This window comes from Zingiber officinale, chromosome 7B (genome assembly GCF_018446385.1).
Source record: "Zingiber officinale cultivar Zhangliang chromosome 7B, Zo_v1.1, whole genome shotgun sequence".
Classification (NCBI taxonomy): Eukaryota; Viridiplantae; Streptophyta; class Magnoliopsida; order Zingiberales; family Zingiberaceae; genus Zingiber; species Zingiber officinale.
Genome location: NC_055999.1, coordinates 59,275,459 through 59,290,905, shown reverse-complemented (window position 1 = coordinate 59,290,905; position 15,447 = coordinate 59,275,459). Strand labels below are relative to the sequence as shown.

At 38.4% G+C, this 15,447-nt stretch overlaps 1 protein-coding gene and 1 long non-coding RNA gene across 3 annotated transcripts; both read right to left on the bottom strand.

Moving 5' to 3' along the window:
- Window positions 1-468: 468 nt before the first annotated feature.
- LOC122005806 lies at window positions 469-7,580 on the bottom strand. Of its 2 annotated transcripts, XR_006118549.1 has the most exons (4): window positions 7,423-7,580; window positions 7,243-7,333; window positions 4,367-4,452; window positions 469-864 (listed from the first exon to the last, which is right to left on the bottom strand). It is a non-coding gene; the product is annotated as an uncharacterized LOC122005806 (long non-coding RNA). The 2 variants fall into 2 exon arrangements; XR_006118550.1 differs by having other exon boundaries at window positions 4,367-7,333.
- A 233-nt stretch (window positions 7,581-7,813) lies between these two features.
- On the bottom strand, window positions 7,814-11,141 carry LOC122005805 (p21-activated protein kinase-interacting protein 1-like). The gene is made up of 3 exons (XM_042561011.1): window positions 10,430-11,141; window positions 8,604-8,901; window positions 7,814-8,056 (listed from the first exon to the last, which is right to left on the bottom strand). Coding segments are annotated over exons 1-3 (948 nt in total). The 5' UTR covers window positions 11,078-11,141; the 3' UTR covers window positions 7,814-8,054.
- Window positions 11,142-15,447: the final 4,306 nt, after the last annotated feature.

The following is a 15,447-nucleotide window of genomic DNA, read 5'->3' as shown; positions in this document are numbered from 1 at the left end:
TCTACACTTCATAATAGATATATTCTTCAACACAATAGCAACGTCCACCATGCTTGCATGCAATGATTGGCTTCCTGTGTCCTTGGAGAATTTAATTTCTAATGTATTCTTTAAGGTTTTCATCACTCTATTGGTGAGGTGGCAACTTGCAAACATCCGGCCACATCTCCATATGTTTACATACCTTGAGAGAACACCTCTATGGAACATCATTTAGAAACCCAAACATCATGTTGGAATGGATTTGATCCAACATTCGGTCAGATCCAAGTGGCTAATTAATGAGAGATCAGCTAACGTCTTGAACTTGGGCAGTTGTATTAAAATTAGGCTTAGATTATAACGTTGCTGTCCGTTAGCATATATGGGTAGGTATGCTATGGAACATCAGAGTTTTGGCAAGCCTAGGCATTAAACATATATAATGCAAGAGATCACATCAATTGTAGACATGACAAGCACATTGATAGTGACGTCACTTAGTTATTAGTATTTAGTGGTCAATCAAGGCATATGCATTATGGTAATAATTGTGACTATAGACACCCGCAACCAGAACAGGTGTCCCAATTATTACTTAGACCGGGAGTCCCAAGACACTTAGCTTAATTAGGCATGCCTTTGTGCGAGTCTACTAGCCTGCTTCTCCATACATCATCATCATCATCTTAAGCTTCAGGAGAATGAGCTTTTAGGAGATTATTGTACAATTATGTGAACAAATTATTGGAATGCCAGTCATCTCATATGAAATGTTGCCGACCTCCATGAAGCTATGTCTTGGAATGTCCTCCGTGAATTGAGCCTTAACGCTTTTTTCTCGTGCCCTCCAATTGTTTGCCCCACGATCTCTTGTTGCGTAAGCTGCAATAAAATCCAACTCGTCGTCATCAGGGACAAGATCACATGTTCTTTTACGCAAATGCTTCTGTGCTTTTACATGCATTTTGGCTATTATGCCATCAAATGATTGCTTCAAAGACAGATTTTAATTAAAGCAGCAAGCAAATATTTCGATCTTGATTGGTTCGTGTAAACTTTCAAATTCTTATTATTATCATTTAAAAAGATAAATACTTATACTCCTTGGTCATCTATGAAGATATTAAAAATTGATTATTTTATGGATGATAAGCGGGAATTCCGCTGGTTGACACAATCCATTAAAATTATCCGAACACATAAAAAATCAACCTATTTTAAAATCAGTCTAAATTTAGGTTTTTAAACCAACTTGACATAAAATTTGGAGAAACTATGGTCAACCCGCTCTTAAGCAATATGTAGGCCAATAAATTGTCGACTTGGGCCATTGTTTCAACCTATTAAATAATTCTATCATGACCCATTTTATCTCGATAATTTAATTTTACTGGGTCATAATAATGGACTGCCCAATTAAAATTATTAAATAACAAATTCGACAGAATTTAATTTCCTCCGACAGGTCGGCCTGGTTTAATATTATTGGGCAACCAACCGGGCCAGTTGAATAATATTGGGCCACCTATCTGTCCGATAACTATCCAGTCCAAAAAATTAAATTAGAGCTCATCTCAGCCTAGTAACAATGACTACCCTAATAAAAATAAACCGGAATTTGGTCGACTTACGGCCCTATAAAATTAACTGGGCCGATATGGCAACCCAATAAATGTAAAATCTGATGGCTCATAATTATAAAGTGGGCCAATTTGGTACCTAATAAACCGGGTTAATATGATAGTCCAAGAAAAGTGAACTGGATGGATTGCCATGGCGACTCAATAAAAAGTAAACTGGGTCATTATGGTGGCCCAACAAGTGAGGTGGGCCTTTCAACTGATCCAATAAAATAAAATTGACCGAGAATGTGGTCCAATAAAAGTAAACTGGACCGGTATAATAGTCAATACAAGTAGAGTGGGCTGATTTAGTGGCCCAATAAATTGAGTTGGTTTGCTATAGTGGCCCATAAAAGTAAGATCTGATTTGATTCATAAAAGCAAGTTGGGTCGATACGGTGACCCAATAGAAGTAAAATGTGTTAGGATTCAACCCAGTTAGAATTGAAGTTAATTGGGCCGATGTAATTTATTTGGGCAGCATACTTCTATTCGGACAACATCCCTTGTGGATTAACTCCCAATTTAAGGTGATACTCCGAAAAGTCCGGTTAAAAAGTTATCCTCTATCACTGGATCCCCCGATCATATAATCCAAAACATCCTATTTACATGGCAACTAATCCTTGATATCAACATGTTTACATCAATCGCACATTTCATCAAACACTCACAAGGCATAAGACACAGATATAAATACTTCATTGAATAAAGTCCAAATACATAGTTCATACATTACATCGCATCACAATTACTTCATACATCCTAAATTTGAAGATCTACTCTATTGCGAAAGATTTATAAAGAGATAAGAAATTAAGCATCCTAAAATCCAAAACAAAAGATAGAGAAGAGAGGAGTGCTTATTTATGGTGGCTAGATTGTGTGAATTGACAAAGATGGAAGCTTTAAGATTTTCCTTCTAAGGGGAGAACCTTTCTCCCAAGGAGAGGAACGAAGTCTCAAATTCAAGATGAGTTAAAGAATGAGTTTCTTGACCTTTTTATACTACATTTAAATTGTCCAGATTTGTCATATTTACAAGGCTATGCCAAAATGATTTTTTCATACCCTAAACCTAATTCTCATATTTCACCTTGAACCAAAATTGTAGCCCTTGAAATTATCTAGATTCTTATATTTGGATCGAGTCCAAGTTCCAACCAAGCTAAAAGTTATAGTGGTTCAAAATTTAGTCTGCAGTTTGGGCGGAGGGTGTGACGGGTCGTGGCTGGGAGGCACGGTCGTGCCTTTTAGCACAGCTAGACCGTGTTTTCTTTTGTTGCACTCCTTGTAGATCTTGAAGTTATCTATACTTTAGCATCTGGAACATCTCATATCTCCAATCGAGAACAAAGTTATGATTGTTTTACTTTTGCTCTGCAATGTTGTCTAGAATTTGACATGACAGTGCCTAAAAGGCACAACCATGCCTATAACATAATGTGAAAATTGGGAAATTAACTTGAACATGTTCTTTAGCTTGTTCTGGTCATGTGGAAGAAACTAGACTCTATTTTGACATCATTTGGACCCTCATTTGGTCCAAGGAACATGGGTGTGTCAGTGGACAATTTTTTGTATTAAATGTTCGTTTCGCATATTGTCAATCAAATCAAGCAAAGTATATATCTTCGAACAAAAAGAATGGAAGTAAGACATAATAATGAAATAGGATACAATAAACATAAATTATAGTCATGAAATACAAATAGATGTGCGTCAAAGAATACAATAAACATATAATTTACGTACATCACACATCCAGACTTAAACATTTGCTTGTCCTCAAGCAAAAACTACAATCTAAACTCATATGTATAGTGCATCGTAATATCTAGAGAATCCTTCTAATTATATCAAATAATTTTATTAGTGAGCAAGATACAAAAATAGTTTGAATATGGCCTAAGAAATAGTTCTCCATGCTCAATATAATAAGTGGCCTAATTTTTTCAAGTTTTAATCCCTACGCTTAATCAAGTCGTCATAAGATCATGCTCCTTATACTTCCAGCGATAGACACTTACTTGTCACATGCATGGTTTATATTCCTTAAATTACACAAGGTCTCAAAAGATTACTCAGAATCAAGAGACACCTAAAATTTATTTCTAAAGTAACCTAGCTCGGTCTCAAAGGGATAAATTATTAATTTTCACTCACAACAAATATTTTCTATCCTAAATTTTTTTGTGCCTTAAAGGTAGCACTAACACAAATACAAATTTATAAATGCAAATGCAGAGATTTTAATTTTTCCAAGTGAGTTGTCATGATCCGAGATCATTCAGTAACCAAAATGTAATTGAGAGATCACCTTAGAAACACAAATACTAATCTAATTTTATGAATCATGACTATTTTTAAAGTTATCTATTATCAAAATTAGACAAAGTGTAAAGAGATCCAAAAACAATGTTAATACTTAATTTTTTATAGTAAAAATATTACTTATTTCATGCTATCATGGATAAAAAAAGATAGATCACTACACATACTGGCACCATAAGTCAACAATAAACTACATGAAATCTAGAATAAACATGTTAATATTTTTACATTAAAGTCAAACAATTATAATATGATGTATGATGCAACTAAAAAAAATTTATTATGTAAAAAAAAACATATAACAAAACTAAAAGAAATATCACAAAAACTAATCTAAACACAATATACCCTCCGGACTTAAAACTTTCATTGTCCTAATGAAAACTAGAAATATAATGTGGAAGAGGTTTTGAAGTTAGAGAAGTTACCAAGTGATAGGCTCCAAATGGTTGAGAAGTTCATGTGTTGTTGATACTTCTCTATATGGGATTCACATTCTTCCATAACTTTAAATCTTACAAAAGGAAATTAGACAATAAAAATTAAGTAGAGGGATTTAGGTTAATATAAAGAAAGAACAGACACTTAAAAAGATACTAAAAGCTTAAATTAAAAATAAGGAAGAACTTGGGTTGCCTCACAAGAAGTGCTTATTAGTTCGCCCCTTATTTGGCATTTCTAAATCACACTCTTTGAGGCATCAAATATTTTAGAACCCTTTAGTCAAGGATTCTTAGTCTTTTAACAAATATGCTCTCCTTCAAAGACTCATCATGAGGTCGTCTAGTTGAATGCTGTGCAAAATACATCCTACCACCAACATGCTCAAAAAAGAATTGATTAGTAGCAGTAGATATATCAAATGAAATTTGACTTTTACTAATCACTAGAGTAAGTAAATCATCAAATATGGTTTCACATTTAGATAAGAAAGGTTCTGCCTCAAATGATGGTCTCACTAAAAGAGGTAATTCTTGAGACTTTACTTCTACTACACAAGTTCCTACTCTTTCATTGTCAACTTGTTCAAATTGTTATACATCCATTGTGTCAAGCCATTGTAAATGATTCTTGGGGCATTATTTCTACATCACAAGTCTCTACACTTCCATCCACAACAAAATCATATGCAGGATATAATATATCAACATCAAATTACCAACAAAAGTATCAACGACATTGATAGATACAACTAAATCTTCTTCTTCAATTGATGTCATAGTGCCTTCACCCTCTGTGTCCTAGTTGTTTTGAGTTTTAGAAAACATTTCATCAAAATTTTCAACCTACAAATCTTGCAGCAATTTTCAGTTGTATGCCCCATTTCTTCACAAACCTTACAATATTATTGTTTTTGCAACCACTCATTGTAATCAGGGAGAACATCACATTTTTCTCCACCTATTCTATATGCAAGGTCAATAAGTATTGGACAAATTTCTATTACATGTCATATTGCACCACAAAGTTCACAATAAACACTAGTAGAATTCATAGCCTCTGATTGGTCGAACCATTGAGTTTGAGAATTTATTTTTTACATTCAAGGAGAACATGTCCATCTAAATGATACTAGTCAGAACAAGATAGGCATGTAGAAGTAAACAAAAATAAAAATACAAAATGAAAAACAAGATAAAGAAAAATATAAAAAGAAAAAATATTTAGAGTAACTCAAATGTTAATCAACTAATGTTAATCGAAAATAATCTCCGATAAAAGCGCGAAAAACTTGTTGTACAATCCGCAAGTGCACAGTTATCGTCAAATAAAAAAATATTAATCCCACAGGGACTATTATTTAAGCACTAATTAATTTTGCACAGTGAAATATCTAGACAATCGAAGGTTGGTTCACGAGCACTTGAAAGAGGGGTCATGGCTTTTGGCAATGTCGTGCCTCTCCATGCTATGTGGTGTGGAGTTGGGGTCATGATGCACAAAAACATGGCTGTATTGAATTTTGGAAAACTATAGACTAATTTTGAAATGGTCATAAGTTTGCGATCGGTTGGAGTTGCGTACAGACTGTTCTAGATATCAAATTATAGCTAACTTCAAGATCTACAACTTTACTTTAGGTTCAACGAAGAGAAAACATAGTCTAGCGTTGCTAAAAGGCACAATCATGCCACCCATCCATGGCCACGTCCCACCCTCCGCCCGTATTTAAGCTTTTCATTGTCGCAATGAAATCAATATGGTAGAGGAGAGGGATAATTAGTGAACTCTAGAAGGATAGGAAACATTTCAATAAACCACTTCTTTCTATCACTCAAGAACTTATGATACTTATATATTGTATCAATTTCAATGTGAATTTGTCTCATAACTTCCCTGAAATCATCATTCAACTTCAATCCCTCCCTTTGGGCATCCATAAAACTAGTCATTTCTTAAACAATTTCTTCTCGCTTTTAAAATAGTCTCGCAAATATTGAAATTGTTCATCCGACAAACATATCTATTTCTTCAACAGATCATTATGTCAAGCATAGTCGTGATGAAAAGTGTCTAAAATATGATGGAATCCATGGAAATTAAATCTAGTGAGATCTCAACTACTTAAAAGAACATCTTTGAAAGCTAGTATAAGAGAGGGAATATGTTGTTTATTGGCATTAGATAAAAGCCAATTTGTCTTATTGCGAATGATGGTTAAATTAGAATTTGACATTCACAAAGAAAAATTATTTTCCAAAATAAGATAGTCATAACCATCTCATCGTATCATACGTATTGCCAAACATGCATTTAAATCAACCCTTGGGGAATTATCCACCATTTCTAAACATTCAATATCACAACCTAGTACTACTGCAATGGGGGTTAGCAATCATCCTAGAACAATAGGACTAGTGGAGGGAAAATTTCCTAATTTTACAAGGCGTTTTAGAAAATGAAATCTAGAGTTAATTGGAACATCCTCCACCTTCGCTCATAAATAATATAATTTAGAAAGGCTCATTATTCCTTCACTATCACCACATCCAATATCGTATTTCTCATAACCAATTAAGGATAATGAAAAATTAGATTAGTGATATTAGCCTTAGATGAGTGTGGATCGAAAATAGATTTACCACTAATTGACCCGCATATATTTGAATTATCAAACCTAGAAAGTATTATTTTTGTTCCTGAACATCGCTTCCGTTAGATTCGCACAACACAGGAAGGCTAATCGATCGATCCTGATGAGATTCTCAAGACGGCTCCAAAAACCAAGGGAATACAACGGATCAAGCGGCGAGGAATGAAAAAGTAGGTGACTAAAACAAAAGGGAACGAGTGAATCACCAACCAGAAGATGAAGAATCAACTTCCACGGAGACGAAGAAGGAAATCCACATAGTAGGCTTCCGCTGCAACATTCGCCCAATATCATCGAGAGTCTAGCAAAGAGGCCTTCAAAAACTTAGGGAATCCCACGGATCGAGGCAGATCCGTACCAAAACTAAAAGAGAATGAAAGAATCACCTACCTGCAAATGGAGAATCAGCTCCCATGCGACGACGAAGGAAATCCACTAAAAGCGACGGCGTCAGAACCTGCACGCTCCCTCGCTTGCCGACGATCGCACCGCTCGCTTCCCTTGTCTCCATCTCTTCGAGCAATCCGAAGAATAGGGCCACTTCCCGATCTGATCGAGTGTAATTTGAATTTTAAATACACGACGACGGAGTCGGTGAGAAGGGATCCGGATCCGCAACTGGTACCTCGAATCACGTCATTGGGATGATTTAGTGCGATCAGTGCCGTAGAAGCTGGTTCGGACGGCTTGATGGGGAAGGACGAATCGAGTGGCGAGAGATACAACTTTTAATTTCTATTAGCATTGTGGAATGAAGAAGCATAAATTACACAGTCGAGTCTTCAGAAACAATAATTAATAGCTTCTTTAGATTGGGTATGAAATAAATATTTAAGAGACATCCAAGCAAATAATATGTTCCACAAACAGCGCTCTTATACAGCACCAAAAAACAAATATTTCTAGGAAAAGAAGTTGTAACTTGTAGTCGCTCGATGTTCATTGAAGACGGGTTGTGCAATAAGCCAATGCAGAAGAACCAACAGCATGCTCAGAGAATCCGTATTTGAATAGAGATACAGTCCTGAAAGCAATGAAAACATTTAAAACCATCTGCTACTGAATTTGCTCCACGGAGAAGAAAGTTTCCTAAACTTTGAGTTTAAGGCGTTAGCCACAATGAGAACATTGACAACAAAACATAAACATAACAATATACTTCAAAACACTGAACATGGGGATTGTTTCAAAGGAATGAAATTGTGAAAGAATTATGGCATACTGGCACCCGATTGATCAGTGGAATAAACTTGTTCGATGTGTCCAGTCATTGGATTGCATGTCAGTCGAGTAAACATAGTCATTTATCTAATGAGCCATTGCTGAAATATCACAGGCATTCCATGAGTCAACAGTTAGTGTTCTACACACAGCAGTTTATGATAAAGAAGTTTCATTTGCAACATATAATGCATACAAATATGCCCAAGGTTTTTAGTTGTTTTTTCAAAATGCCCCCCGAGTTTGTCTCTTATATTAATTACACGATGAATGATGACGTTGAAGTTTAATGGCAAGAAGATGACAAAAGCACACATAAATATAAATAACAGAAAAGTTCTAGAACTCACATTTCTTAGATGATCCAGCAAGACAAGTTAGTCTGGATTTTGTATCAGCCTCAGCCAAATGATTTGGTTTATCTTTGGCAATCATCCTAGCATCCCATACGCGTATTACACCATCAGATGATGCAGAAGCAATCAGATTTGATTCTCCGGATGTGTCTGACATGCTTCCATTTTTCAAAACAACGAGTCCTTTCACACGAGTTTGATGGGCATTTTCAATGCTATATGCATTTTTCCCACTTGTTGTATCCCAAGCAGTGATGCAGCGGTCCTCTCCACTAGTAAACAGCACTCCATTCTGTTATCATGTGGTATAAGAAAAAAATCTTGATATATGGATATGGAACTTATCTAAACTATAGTTTACATGCAAAAGACACTGAACCAATCTACTCAAATTCAAGATTTCACACGAAAAAAAACTTGCTTTCAGTTACCTGCAGGAACTAAAAAAAATATTTAAACAATGCATGGCTGCAAACACATTGTGGCGTTCAAAAACACATAAATCAATTTTTTACACGGGTCTTATTTTTATTAGCTTCTAAATTTCGAAAAACCACATAACATGCGGATCTGAAGTACATCTACAGGTTTTGCCAGATCAATAATACAACTCAAACATGACAAGCAAACTTCCACGGACTTAATTCACTAAACTGAAAAGGTAAGCTATAAACAAAGTAAAAAATAACAGGATCACAGTGCTTTCATGGGCACACTTACAACAACATCAAGCTGTATATTTTAGCTCTTGGAGCCAATTGCATGGATCTTACCATCATTGATCTCAATTAATAGAACTATATATATCCTATCAAAGTACAAAGGACAAAGTACAAAGGTAATGAAGATCTTGGAACCTCCTCACAGGTGATAACCAAACAACAAATAATACAATAAGGCCCACAAGGTTTTGATATAACATTGGAATAAACTCAATACCTATAATAGATGTGAATTACTTTACTTTTTCAGAAAGTTGAGCATTTTGGATATTTCTTGAAAGGACAAAATTAAAAAGACAAGAGAATCAGAAAGCATTAATGTGTGAAAACTGATAGATAATAGTCGAAAATCATCTAAATATAATAACATTTTAAACTCCTAAATATAATAACTATTTGTGCAATTCACAAATCCTACTGTGAGAAAATTTTGCATCGATTGTCACCAAATCGGATCAAAGATCAATTAGCAAAGTCCCTAGAGAAAAATTCTCTACATGAACTCTGAATTTCAAAGAAGTTTATCAGCAGTCCAATATCATGAGAAGTTTGTAATAATGAAAAAAAAAAGTCTTTAAGAATCGCAGTTCCGTAGCTTAGTATGGCTCGTACAGCCTTCTAAGATTTGTCTTGAAACATCATAATCAGATCAAATTTCAAATCACAAGCACTGCCATTGCAACCAGCAAGATACCAGATTTTGTTAACCCCATTAAAGCATGTACATAAATTTTTGAACAAAACACTTCCTGTTCAAGCGAAAATCCAATGGTGTTTTCCAAGTAGCCCATAGCAGACAAACTGATATCTCAAATGAACCAAATTGCAGCTACCAATTGGGAATCATCAGCAGTCAATTTGAAAGAAGAAGATTAATATCTGATGAACTACCAGTAGCTCTTGTGTTGAACAATTTTCAATGAAGATATGCTTAATGTAATTCTAGTAAAGAGCATAGAAAAGATTCCATGGCATATATCCTAAAAGGAGAAGAAAAATTCTGATCACTACTTTTTTGGAATTCATGCCTTCGCCTGAATTAGTATATCAAATCAAATAGTAATGAAAAGGGCACCTTCTAGGAAATAGTGAAGGTACCTCGCCAGGAGCGACACAGAGGACCCTCTTCTGTCCGTTCAATTCATGGATCATCTTCGCGTCCTCCGAATCATGCACAGTAATCCTTTCCTCCGAAACCATGAAGAATCTTCCCCCATCTCCGCATTCGTACTTCACGATCGAGGCCTCGCGGTCAAGCCGACACGAGAAGCTCCGCCTGCCCCTCACAAGATTGATCAGCGCTAGGGAACAGTCCCGGCCGACCGTAATCGCAGCGCGGCCGGACGGGTGGACTGCCAGGTCCGTTACACCCTTTCGGTGGACGTTGATGGACTTCAGGTGCACGAAAGGATCAGCATCGAAGATGCACACGGCGCCGTCGTCGGAGGCGGAGAGAAGGTTGCGGGGCAGGCCGGCGGGGGAGGAGGGCGGTGTGTAGAAGGCGAGCGCGGTGACGGCGCCGTTGTGGTCGAGGAGGGTACCGACCTCGGTGGCGGAGGACAGGTCGTAGAGCTTGATGGAGTCATCGGCGCCGCCAGAAGCAGCTATGGGGCCGGAGGCGGCGACGGACTTGATAGGGGCGGTGTGGGAGGGGTAGGAGAATAGGGACTTCAAGGTTGGAGCTTCGGGGTGGAAGGAGAACCCCCAGATGAACTTCTCGTAAGACCCCGCCACCAGCGTCGCCATGATCGCTAAGCTTCCGTCAACCTCTCGCCCTAAACCTAACCCTCTTAAACCCCTACTAAAGCAAGGACATTTTAACTCGGCCGTCGAACCGGTTTAGTCCGATCTGTTCCTAAAATTTCTTCACAAATAACATTAAACAAATTTTAAATTTAACAATTGTGAGGGATCAAAGTGAAAAATAAAATGAGCTGAAATTAGCAGGCTCAACGTTGGCTTGGGCCGATTATGATAAATTAAGAAATTGTACACGACGGTCCAAATTTTGCTTTTATGTCATTAGATATAGGGTTATAAATGAGTCGAGCTAAGTTGAGTTTTGGATATTCAAATTTATTTGATAAGGTAATTAAGTTGAGTCAAGCTGAGTCGGGCTTAAAATAAATCAGACTTTTGAAATGATTGTTCAAGTTTGGTTGGGTTTGGTTTATGTTTTATAAGCTTGAGCTTGTTTGAAACTTAGTTTAAATTTGACTTGTTTAGATGTTATCGAGCTCCCAATTCAAGTTTGGTTTGAGCTTGGTTCGAGCTTTGCTTGAGCTTGGTTCGAGCTTAGTTTGTTTAGATGTTATCGAGCTCTCAATTCAAGCTTGTTTGATTATTTGAAAACTTCAGTTGTTTAATTGGTTATTGAGCTTGTTAATTTAAACTTAGTTTGTTTTATTTTATTTTATTATTTATTTAGCAAATTGAAACGAATTTTATTAATGAATGGTTCGTGAACATTGTTCACAAACGTTATTCACGAACATTGTTCACAAACGTTATTCACGAACATTAACAAGTTGAACACATATGTGTTCAAGCTTGTTTGTTTAGTTTAACGACTTGTTCAAACTTGTTTATTTAATTAATCTTGTATATATTGAACGAACATAAACAAGCTCTTACCAATTCTAACACCAAACTTGTTCACGAACGTTTAATTCATTTACGGCCTTAATTAGACATCTAGGGGCCCATTTAATTGAACCATCTTATATACCAAATAAAAGATAAGATTAATGTCTGGTGATCCCGTCCGGAAGCTGAGTCAGACAGCCCATCGGGTGAGGTGGATGGAATGTTGACGAAGTCGCGGCGTCCCGGAGGGGGGTGTGCTGAGATGGCTCCCGTGTTGACCAAGTCTTCAAAAGTCCTCTGGTCAACGCTACCTGCAGCTAGTGACCGGGTTGGCCCGGCCCCCGGTACCCCGAGTCTCGAGGCGGATCCAACGAATATATGAGTAACCGGCTAATGATATAATAATAAAATAAATAAGGGGTGAGTACGAAAAACGTACCCTGACCCAGGGGGGCGCCCTCGGATGGGACGCGGCTCAAGTTGTCGCGACCCGGAAGAGCAGATGACTCTGATTAGGCTGGAGAGCTGGATCTAACGACGCAGAGCCGAACGCGGTGCGGAACCAGAAGATGAGCTGCAGGTCTGGCTAAAACACCGACACGCAGGCCGGGAAACAAGACCGGCACGCAGACCGGGACACTGGGTCGGCACGCAGGTCGGGAAATAAGATCAGCACACAGGCCGGGACACTACACCGACACGCAAGCCGGGAAACTAAATCGGCACATAGGCCGGGAAATGGACTTCGGCACGCAGGCCGGGGAATAATGTCGACACGCAGACCAGGATAGGGCACCGACACGCAGACCGAGATAAGATGCCAGCACACAGGCCGGGACATGGGCTCGGCACGCAGGCCGAGATACGGGATCGGCACGCAGGCCGGGATAAAGCAAAAGTACGCAGACCGGAATATGACACCGACACGTAGGCCGGGATAAGCTATCTACACTCTGGCCGGGATGCAACGTCAGTACACGGACAAGAATACAACATAAGCACACGAGTCGAAATACAACCACCGCCCGAAGCCCGGAATACGACGATGACTCGAAGGCCCGATCAGTGCCGAAAGCGCACGACGGCGTGGATCGAATACCAGATCGACTTCGGAGGCGCACCACGGGATAGATTGGAAACCGACCGCTACGATGGGGGTCGACCACAAGTGATAGCAAGCAGAGGATGTTCGAGAGAGTGATGAATGGAGGAGACGCCATCCACCCCAGCCGGAGAGGATGACTTGCGCTGGGAGGTGTTGTAGGCGACAGTGGGGGAAGAGAGGGGAGGCAGCGCTCCGGTCGGAGACCCACAGCGCATAGAGGGGAGATGGCGTCATCGTTCGACCGTTCACAACGGAGAAGGGACTGCCGGCGGCTATGGCATGAAGAGGGAGAAGTGAGGGCGACACTAGTGTCGAAGGAGGAGAGGAGATGGCAACTGGAAGCGCTGGCCGTCCATAGTAGAAGGAGATGAGGGAGCGAAGAAGAGGAGATGCAGCGGCTGACTGTCGTGAAGGCGGCCTCGGCATGCTTGGTAGAAGCAACGGCTGGAGGCGAACGCCGACGAGAGGAGAGGCTTGGTCCTGTTGGCCGCTGAGTGAAAGAGAGGGAAAGGGAGGAGTGGGGGAGGTTGGAGGTGAGGAGAAAGTGAGGGGAAAAGGCGACGGCCGGCGGTCGGCGTCGGTGCCGGCGAAGAACGCGGCGTGAGAGGGCTGGCGGCGCCAAAGAAAAAAACGCACCTTCCTCGCTACAATGCTTCTTCTCCTTTCTTAAAGCCCTAACCCCTCAAAAAGACCAAAATGCCCTCCCTTTCTCCCCTAATTTCTTCTCTACCCTTCTCCCCATATCCGTATCACCTGGGTTATAGTGTAGTTGTAGGATATCTATCTAGTTTTCCAAATATGTATAGTTGATTTTCAATGACAATGTACTATAGGGTATTTTTCTCTCATAGGATGACAAAACTAGGATGTTAGGATATCGGGTTGTTTGGCCACCCGTTGTGAGCTAATATAGGAGAATCTACATATTTTTATCATTATGTTTGATAAATTTGTAATTTTTAGAATTTTTTTTTAATTTTTAAGGTATTTTTCGTCATTAGAGTATTTTTGATAATTTTTATTTTTTTATATATTTTAGAATTTATTTTTTCCCATTTTTATTAGGATCTTTTTCTTTTCTTTATAAGATAGGAATTAAAGTCTATATATTTGGATTTCTTTGCTTTTTTTCTCAGATATTTAGGTCTATATAAGAATCATATTTAGTTTTTTAAAAATAATTCTCTATTCATAATATAATATTTCTTTTTTTAGAAATACCTAGAGGACGACGGTTATCTCTTCTTGCCTTTTTCCTAATTCCCCTTTTCTCATTATCTCGCAGGACAATCGTTATCCTGCTCGTTAATTAGTATCAGAAAGACAGGTTCAAATGGAGAAAATCGAGCACCATGAAAGACAGTAGAGGATTGATGATTTACAGAGGTAGGCTGTAGATTTAACCCAGTGTATAGTGATGGTGACGCGAAATCATGAAGCTCGTGAGATATGTGGTCGACAGGATCGACATGAAGACCTCGAATTTTGAGTTGATCTACTCGAATTTTATGATATGTCACAGACAAAAAAATGTTGTTAATTAGATCAACAATGTGGAATGGTTCTTCTACTATGAACAAGCACTGAAATAGATGAAGGTAAAAGTTAATTGTCATTAGACTCAAAGGTCTAGCATCGGCATGGTGGGAGCACTTGCGACACTCATGAGATAGACAAGATAAAACCAAGATCTAAGATTAGAGAAGATGAAGAAAAAGATGAAAGATCATTTTTTTTCCTTTTGGTTACACTCAAACTCCGTTCGAGGCATGATTAGGTCTTGCCATGGAGGATGATAGCTTTAACGCTCGAGATGACTGATGTGTGTAGATTATATATGTTTTTAAGCATCATTTAGCATATATCTTATTGCATTTCATGAGTATGATTTGTTAATGCAGTTTACATTAATAATCAAACTCATATTTTGATGAATAACAAAGATTAAAGTTAGATTATGTGATTTAACCTCTTGAGCTAAGTGTGCAGGCTAACAAACTTAATGGATCTAGAGGACCAGACACTAGACTAAAGTCCAGTAGGGGCAGGGAGGACCAGACGATTGGCAGGAAGTCCAGCTCGGCTAGAGAGGACCAGATAGCTGGCAGGAAGTCCAGTCGGATTAGGGAGGACTAGATGACTGTCTAAAGTCTAGATGGTGCACTGGCAAGAAGACTTGGTGGGTTAAGATATCAGAATCAAATAAGTTTGCAAATGGTAAGTGGAGGCAAGCACTAGAGGAGAGAGATCTAGTGAGGATGAGTCCTAGTGAGACTATAGACGTAGTCCAACTTAGATCCATTTTAGAAATTTAGGTTGAGACCAAGACTAGATCCTGGTCTTAGTAAGACATGATTTAACTCATAAATATATATAAATTGTTAATGCATATATTTTTCTAACTTTATATTGTAGATACATATGT

Bases quoted from the DNA above. Each gene is read 5' to 3' on its own strand.
- LOC122005805 (XM_042561011.1), bottom strand. From the start codon at position 11,077: ATGGCGACGCTGGTGGCGGGGTCTTACGAGAAGTTCATCTGGGGGTTC. The intron at 8,902-10,429 runs GTACCTTCACTA...ACATGATAACAG, and splicing joins TCTGTGTCGCTCCTGGCGAG to AATGGAGTGCTGTTTACTAG.